The sequence below is a fragment of the Sinocyclocheilus grahami genome, unplaced genomic scaffold (assembly GCF_001515645.1).
Source record: "Sinocyclocheilus grahami isolate Dianchi unplaced genomic scaffold, SAMN03320097.WGS_v1.1 scaffold139.1, whole genome shotgun sequence".
In the NCBI taxonomy this organism is placed as follows: Eukaryota; Metazoa; Chordata; class Actinopteri; order Cypriniformes; family Cyprinidae; genus Sinocyclocheilus; species Sinocyclocheilus grahami.
Window position 1 is genome coordinate 968,164 of NW_015505318.1, and position 9,443 is coordinate 977,606.

The 9,443-nt window shown below is 36.3% G+C and overlaps 1 protein-coding gene across 1 annotated transcript in view; it reads left to right on the plus strand.

The window, feature by feature from the left end:
* The first annotated feature begins 2,073 nt into the window (after positions 1 to 2,073).
* Positions 2,074 to 9,443, plus strand: part of vipr1b (vasoactive intestinal peptide receptor 1b) — a 102,985-nt gene continuing 95,615 nt past the window's right edge. Inside the window, exon 1 of the mRNA XM_016280383.1 lies at positions 2,074 to 2,422. Coding sequence (XP_016135869.1) covers positions 2,357 to 2,422 — 66 coding nt within the window. The 5' untranslated portion in view covers positions 2,074 to 2,356. The remainder of the gene's footprint in view (positions 2,423 to 9,443) is intronic.

A 9,443-nucleotide genomic window follows, 5' to 3' on the forward strand; every position in this document is an offset into this window, starting at 1 on the left:
TAAAATGTCTTGATGCATTTGTTTATTAAAAACACGTTTTACTTATGATAGTTTTATTAGCTGTTTGGACTCTCATTCTGATGGCACCCATTCACTGCAGAGGATCCATTGGTGATATAATGCTAAATTTCTCCAAATATGTTCAGATGAAGAAACAAACTACATCTACATCTGGGGTGAGTAAATTTCCAGTAAAGTTTTCTTAATAAAATGTGAAATACTGTGTAACTGAATCAATGACATAAATGATGCTGTACAGCACTGAAAGCCACATTTTAGTAATTTAATGATAGCAGTAGTTGTAAACAAGTATTCATGAACAAAGCAACCGTAATGTGATCTCAGGCACATTAACTCTGCACTTATAATGAATGAGCATTCAGACATTCATCCTCAGGAAATAGATCCACTGATTCTGTCTGATGAGATGTCACATGCATAATAAGCCTTGGGGGAAACGTTGCATGCACAGAATGGCAGTTTCTCAATAACTGCATGCACAGGAGATCATATCAATCACTGAACAATCAGAAGTGGGGGGGCTGATCCTCAGCGGTGTGAACACAGATATTACAGTGAGTATTTTTTCACCAAATGTGATTTAGTTAGTTTAAATGGAAAATGATTAGAATGAGCTCTGTTCTGAGACACAGAAATTAGCTTATTTATCACAAGACAAGCTGCATCCAGCCTCACATGCACAACTGAAGGATAATCTTATCTCTAAACCATTGTTATATCAATATATATGGAATTTAATTGAGAAACTTGAGACCATGGCCAGATAGGCAGATATGTATGTATGTGTGTTTGTGCGCGTGTGTGTGTGTGTGTGTGTGCGCACACATATAATAGACATGAATTGCAAAACTGATTAACCTGAATTCATGCTAGTTAATTAATTGTTCATGTTGAAAAGCACTCTTAAACTAATTGCAGCCATTTTTTATTTAAAAGTACAGAGGCTATAAATCAGCATTGTGATGGATCATTGTGTGAAACAGAACGCAACAACATATTAATCAGGGCACTTACATAATAAACATGTATCCAGAATAATGGATTCTAGCAGTTTTAATTACATTATTTTGTCTCTGTCTGAATATTCATCAGATGACATTCCAAATCAGTCAGTGCCCTTTCCTTGAGAATGGAGCTTAACCAGGTTGCTCCTGCAATTATACAATTTATAGAGTTAAAAGTCACTTTGGATAAAATGTGTCTGCTAATGACAAAGAAAGCATAGTTTGTATAATTTTTATTTTATTTTATTTTTAGATAATTCTTTAGTCAAAGAACATCATCTCAGGACATCATACAATATGATAGAATATTAATTAGATGTGTTCCTAGGTCAACATATTTTGTTGACCCTGGAACAACATTTGAATCCAAAAATGTAGTCTTGACCATATCCCTACACCTAACCATGAGTAATCCCTAAAATCAGAGGAAATGATAGATGAATGACACTGATGTACAAGCATCAAACACTGATTGTAAGCCTAAATTTCACAAAAACTATGAACTGGTTCTTTACAAAGATGTTGATCCAGGAACGTGTTGCACTTGGTAAAATCAGGTTCTGCTTAACGATATACAAAGACAACACCATCAGGTAAGCTAAAATAATACTATAAACATTGAAGGAATAATTCAATTTTTCATTCTTGTGTACATTATTACTTTAACTATAACTCAAGTTATTGAGAGAAAATAGGCTAATTAATGGAAATGTCACAATCCCCATGAATTAAGGCAATTCATACTTTTTACCTAAAACATATTGTGAAATATGAAATGAAATATAATTTTTCTTCGTAATTATAAGTCATTCTTACCTTCTATATTTTGTATACTGTGATAATTAAACAATTTAATTAAATGGCATCCTCCTGCTAAACAAACAAGCTCACACACGAGTCATTTTCTGCAGCCAGGTGTTCACAAAGAGCAGAGACCTTGAGATTTCATCTATTGCTTTCGCACTAACGCAACAAAGACACTTGTAAGCCGATGACGAACAAGAGTGATGCAGTCTTGATATGAGTCGTGTACTGTCAGTATCTCGCAAGTAGTGAAGCTGTAAAGCTCCTCTATAGGTCTGACTGTGATTCGCTCATTGGTCGCAGAACTGTCAGCAGCTCGAGCGACTGCTCACTCACGGCTCTTTGTGATGTTCCCTCATCTCGACTTGTTAGGTTTTGCTCCTCTGTCAACACCGTGTCCGACGAGACAGTTTGACTGAGTTTACTTTTACGCGCTTGTGAGAAAAGCAGGAGAACTTTACGGATTGCAACGTTTTTTTTATTTCCATGGTATACTACGAACATTTACGGAAGAAAAAGCAGCTGCGATGGACGCCCCACAATTGGTTTTATTGGTTTTATTGGTTTCACCATTGAGCTCCTTGTTTTCTCCGGTAAGTGTTTGTTTTTGTGTTATGGTATTTTACCGTTGGCGTGGTTTAAATGTTTAAAGACAAGAAATCAATCATTATATGTGAGACAATTTTCGAACTATAGATAAGAATGTGTTTAAGAACTATTGTAGCATAATCTGCTGCAATACAATTACAGGCTTGTAATCACTTAAATCAGGGTTATTCTAGTAGCAGTGAGATACTATTATACTTTTTATTATTTTGAATCAGTTTTTATTAGTATTTTAATTTTAGTTAAAGTTTTAGTATTTTGTCATATTTATTAGATTTTTAATGTTTACATAGATTTCATTCATATTTATTTCAGTTTTAATTAGTTTTGTACAAAAGACATTTTAGTACTGACTCAGGAATTAAATGTACCAAACATCAGCTAAAAGCATCCTTTAGGAGACATTCCTGCTGCTATTTATTTCAGCAAAAATGGGAATTCACGTTGAATAGCATGTTAGAGGATGTTTCACAATGGAGAAAAGCAGCACACTTGATGGAGAGCAACTGGTTGCAGTGCAGTAGATGTGTCAAAGTCTATTTTTAAATGTTTAAAGACAAGAAATCAATCATTATATGTGAGACAATTTTCGAACTATAGATAAGAATGTGTTTAAGATATACAGTAGATAAGCTTGTGTTTAAGAACTATTGTAGCATAATCTGCTGCAATACAATTACAGTCTTGTAATCACTTAAATCAGGGTTATTCTAGTAGCAGTGAGATACTATTATACTTTTTATTATTTTGAATCAGTTTTTATTAGTATTTTAATTTTAGTTAAAGTTTTAGTATTTTGTCATATTTATTAGATTTTTAATGTTTACATAGATTTCATTCATATTTATTTCAGTTTTAATTAGTTTTGTAAATTTGTTCTCGCTGGATAGTGTGTGAAATAAAGTGTGAGATTAACAAATTTCCACTTTCCTCAAAAAATTTGACTTTGCTTAAAGCACATATTATGTAAAACTGGGTCTAAAATAAGATAGAAGACTTTCTCTGCAAAGTTATCAGCAAATGTCTCTAAAAACATAGCTAAAAGATCAACTCATTATAACACAATTGCTTTTAAGTACATAAAATATTATTGCTTTCAATTGCAGTTGCTCATCTTTGTCAAGAAAATAGCCGTTAGGAAACAAACGAGGAGTTTCACAGCTGGAGATGTACATGCGTCATGATAATGAGGTTTTATTGCAGCACGCAGCATTCCTGATGCAAAACTATGCCTTCTTGTTTGCTGCAAAAAAGGAACATGTTTTGATATAATGAAAAGATCTAGATTAATATTTTGATAAAAGTGTTCTCTTAGGTAATTTTTTTTTGCTAAAAGTTGAGTTGCTTTTTTGCACTTGAATTCAGTCGTTTAAGCACATATTATGTAAAACTGGGTCTAAAATAAGATAGAAGACTTTCTCTGCAAAGTTATCAGCAAATGTCTCTAAAAACATAGCTAAAAGATCAACTCATTATAACACAATTGCTTTTAAGTACATAAAATATTATTGCTTTCAATTGCAGTTGCTCATCTTTGTCAAGAAAATAGCCGTTAGGAAACAAACGAGGAGTTTCACAGCTAGAGATGTACATGCGTCATGATAATGAGGTTTTATTGCAGCACGCAGCATTCCTGATGCAAAACTATGCCTTCTTGTTTGCTGCAAAAAAGGAACATGTTTTGATATAATGAAAAGATCTAGATTCATATTTTGATAAAAGTGTTCTCTTAGGTAATTTTTTTTTGCTAAAAGTTGAGTTGCTTTTTTGCACTTGAATTCAGTCGTTTCACACACACACAGTAGGAAACAAATGCTTGAGGCAGCAGACTGTGTGTGTGGAGAAAGTTTTCCACACAGATTATAAGAGCTACTCACTTTCTGAAGAGCTAGTGCAGGAACTCCATAGAAAGTAGTTTTAAATTTTCTCAAGTCCTCTGACTGCAGCATCTGTTCACTTCTTCTCCCAAAAACACTCCCACCCGACTCCCAAACCCCATAATGCACTTCTGTCCACCTCACTTACTCATGAAGAATAGATGTGAGACACCTATTACTCAAGCACCATGACAACGTCCTTCATCTAGGTTCTATAACACACTATATTTATAGCGCTGTTCAGGTGTGAAATAAAAAAGCATAGTGTCTTTCACTCACTTAGAGATTCATGTTTCTCAGGTTGTTGAGATGCTCAGATGCTCTGGTCTAAAGTAAATGGCGCAGTATTTTTTTGTTATTTAAAGGGTGCGTTAGTAATATGCGCCTATAGGCGGGTCCACAATGCACGTACACTATGTTTATTACACACACAGGGATGCGCAGCAGCACACAAACATGCCAAATATAAAAATTTAAAGGATTACAATGTAAAAGATTATTATTGTGTAGACTACATAAATGTAAAAATGCCAACATGTCATAATGGATATAGGCATTGCATGTATCAGAATTAGGCTACCTATTTGCTCGCGCACGAGCAGCTCCGTTTCCTCTCTGGAGATGCGTTCAGTCTTTGCTCTTGCAAATTCCGCCTTGTAAATAGCGAATCCGCCATAGCACAAGAGCAACTGGCTCTTAAAGGTAATTGGAGATGAGACTCTGATTGGTTTATTGCATATTATGCCCAAAACACACCCATTACTCATTAAAAGAATAGGAACGACCCTTTTAGACCATGCGCCGGTGTCCTGACATTTTATCCTACCCATCAGATTGTCCTACCAGGGTTTACTGCGCATGTGCACATCAATAATGCGTCTTTTTTCTCATACAATATTTAATATATCTGCATTACTGTAAGGGTAGGTTTAGGGTTGGGGTAGGTGTAGACATTTTTATTAACACAATCTAATAGGTAGAAAAAATATTTATTGTTGGTTTCCTGTAGCTGTATCCCTTCTAGCCCGCGAATATAACACATAATTACTGTATTTGCATTACTGTAAGGGTAGGTTTAGGGTTGGGGTAGGTGTAGACATTTTTATTAACACAATCTAATAGGTAGAAAAAATATTTATTGTTGGTTTCCTGTAGCTGTATCCCTTCTAGCCCGCGAATATAACACATAATTACTGTATTTGCATTACTGTAAGGGTAGGTTTAGGGTTGTGGTAGGTGTAGATGTTCATAAACCATAATTTTCTACCTGGTTTCATGGCAAAAACGTACCTGGGGGCACTTTTTCGCGAGACGCGAAATACATACCAATAAGTACATATCAGTTTCCAAAAGAAATGAACACTAGAGGCAGTAAAACTCAGACACCTTTTATTCCTTTTCACACAAATTTAGTTTTGATTAATAAAGCGTAATTTTCGCACAATTACTTGAAGAATATTGTGTTATGACTTCAAAACAATTTTAATATGCTGGGAGATTTGAAAACTGATGCTTTTGAATTGTTAGCATCTCACATATCCATCTTCATATCTATGGTTTTTCATAGACAGTAGGTTTGTTCGGTAGCTCACGGATTACGGAGACGTACTTGAGAGGTGAGGAGCTCCGGTTTGAATCCCATGTAACTACGATTCGACAAAACAGTTCAAATCTGCATATAAGGAAGTTCAAATGGCACGGTTGCATCAACAAATGCGTTTTTATATCAGTTTTGCATTTGTTAACACTACCGGGTAGGTTTAGGGTTGGGTTTGGTGTAAGGCATATTTCCAACACGATAGAGCATTAACTTTTAGCGACAGTCCTCGGATATTTGAATTCTGAACCGCCGCAGTACGTACCTGAAGCAACGTAATAAAAACACAGCAATATGTACCTATATCAATGGAATAAAAATGTGCCAAGGTTCACGTATTGAACCCGTGTTTTAGCGCCACTCAGTGGACATTTTTCTTTGAAACTGCGGTGAAACGTGCAGTAAGGTACGTAAAAACGGTCTTGCAGAAAAGTACCCAGAGGTACGTATTTTTATGAGACCAGGTTTACAGGTAGCATTTTTCGTTGTCGAATTGTACTACCCACTAGGAGGTAGCAAAATTTGACAGGGTAGCACAAATCGACAGAACACCGGGTGCACCGACGTTAAACTAGCAAAAGTGGATTCGGACATGCCTTGAATGTACCTGCGCCGTGCGATTTGGACCATGTGCTTAGATTGTTAAAATAGGGCCCTGAGTTGGCAAAGTGATTGATAATTTTATTTTATATTAATAGATTACTTTTTGATTATAAAATGTTTCATTTCACATGTTTTATTATATATCTGTCTGTCTATCTATCTATCTATCTGTCTGCCTGCCTGCCTGTCTGTCTGTCTGTCTGTCATCCACATGCGACAATGCTGGTTTGGTCTTATCTAGACTGTTTTGTTGACATATTTCCTGTGCCTACAAAGGTTGTGTTAGTGTGAAGTCGTTTAAACAGCTGCTGGAAACTCCCCCGAACACTGGTGTCATGCTTTGGTCATATACAAACGTTTTATAATAACAAAATCTGACATGTTGTTATTATATAGTGGTCGAGGGTCCTCAGTGTTGTGGAGCGGCAGAAAAATCCTCAAAATCTTCTCTTATCTAAATTCTTGGTGTGACAGAGAGCAGATGTGCATGCAGGAAGTTTATGGTTGTCTCTGGGGTGGTCATTTATGACTGCTCTGCATAGTCTGCTGACTGATTAACTTGGGGTTTTCACTTACAGCAGTAGTGTGAGTGTGCAACAGATGTATTTCCTGTTTATTCAGGTTTTATATGCTCTTCCCCTTTCCTCTTTGCTCATAAATAGTATAGCTCTGAGCTTCTCGCCAGCAACAATATTTTTGTGGTCAGCAGAGTACATAACAAGCCCACAATCGCTCCAAATACCTGTAAAGAAACCTGCACTAGATAGACCGGCAGCCCTCGCGTGAGTCCAAAATCACAGAGAGCCTAACTGAGGGAATCTCAGCATGCAGTTAGTGCGCAGAATTAGGGAAACGGCAGTAGTTGAGGTTGGCTTTTGATTTTCAAGTGATTGTGCTGTGACCACTTATAAGATGGGCTGATCAGTGTTTCTGTTGTTATACTTTCAATGTCATTGGCCTTGTTTTGTTAGCTTCCCTTGTGAGTTATGGAGACATGAGATTTATCAGAATCATTCCAGTTAACTATCCAGCAGTAATCAAGTGCAGTTTGGGCCCCATGTCTTTAGAAGAAGTTTATTTATGTATTTATTTTATTATTTATTTAATAATTTTAATTGCTTGAAAAATGCTAAATGGAACCTTGCAGAGAATGGAAAAAACAACCCGCAACTCTTTCTTTTAGAAATAATAAATGACAGCAAGCAAGATTACGCATTAAAATGATTTTTTTTCTTTTCTGTGGAGACATGTGGGAGTGCGTGCTCACCCACAAAATGTTCATTTGGCAGATCATCTTAAGAAATTATAGGACAAAAACATTAACTAAAATAATGCACTGGTCCATGTTTTCAGTATAAAAAAAAATCTCTGTGTGGGCAGGAGAAAACTTTCAACCTTGAGGATGAAATCTGAATGAACGAATACTCAAAATTACAAAAAGTAATCGTCTGCAAGACAGTATTTTCTTTTTGTTCGCTTTCCTATTTGTCACATGTCTTTATTAGATCAGAGTTCTCTCAGCATTTGAAACTATCAGAAAATCATTGCTTTTTAATAACTTAATTTGGGCTATAAAGAAAAATCATGCAAAATAGCATATATTAGTCTATTGATTGACTGTAGTTCTCATCTCATGTGAGTGTAATGTACTTTTAAACATATTGTTCAAAAGTATTATTAATTTCTTTGTGTAAAACATTTTGTTCCAACTTGATATGTACTTACATTTACATGAATCATTTGATACAATGCACTTATTGTGTACATACATGTTTTTACATTGTATTTTTGTTATGTTAAAAAAATACCTGCATGCAATTACATCTGTAATTAATTTCTGTTATATATAAAATTAAAATTACATTTATAATTACACTGTTGACTCATCCATTATACCTTAACCCACGCTTAAACCTACCCATACCCATACCCTAACCACCAAACCTGTCCCTAACCTCAATAGCAGCAAAAGTGTTTTGCAATACAATATGCAGGAACACACGTTCACTTTGATCACAGTCACGTCTTACTATCATTTCTTTATCCTGTAAAAGGCTATCCTGTTATGAAGCAATATTTATATTCAGAGAATTACACGCTGTTATCCCCTTACAGTTCCTACTTTCATAAAATACTCGCAATGCATGTTGACATGCATTTTTGAAACACGTCGATTTTTACAAAGCTCATCGGTCTGAAAAAGCGAGGTGTGCTGTGATTGGCCAGCTATCCAATGCATTGTGATTGGCTGAATACCTCAAGCGTGAGATGGAAATGTCACGCCCCTCACATACTGTTGATGCCGTGTCTGGCCGGAGCGACGAGACAAAAACATTAAAACCCATTACAAACGAGGCATTTGTTGCATCCAGTGGGGACATAATTACTGATTATAATGACATATACTGTCTTTTTACGCATCGCGCGTTGCATTGCATCGCGCCGCGTAAACATAAAACTCTGTCTGCATTTGTGATCGGAGAAATGACAAACAACAAGTGCTACTCTTCACTGCCCAAAACTCGTGTTTGAATCATCAGTGGCAAATCCTTTAAATGAAAACGTACTTACGTGAGTCAGAACTGCCGGCATTGTAGTCTAACTTTACTCTCCCAGGATCAGTAAACAGTCCTCCATAAAATGTGCTGCACACATCTGGATATTTGGGTTAAACTGTTCTGGAATAGTGTTGTAAATACAACTTAACCACTGATTTGTAGTCGTGTCCTCTTTTGGAAGACCCAACAAAAGTAGTTTCGCTTTCACAACGAAAAACACAGCGGCCTAGCGTGAGGGGAAGACCCGGCTTAGCATGCACTGAGGCCGGGATAGAGTCAGCTGAGGCCGGGCTAGAGTGAGCTGAGGCCGGGTTAGCGTGAGCCGAAGCCCCGGCTTAGCGTGCGCTGGGGCCGGGATAGAGTGAGCTGAGGC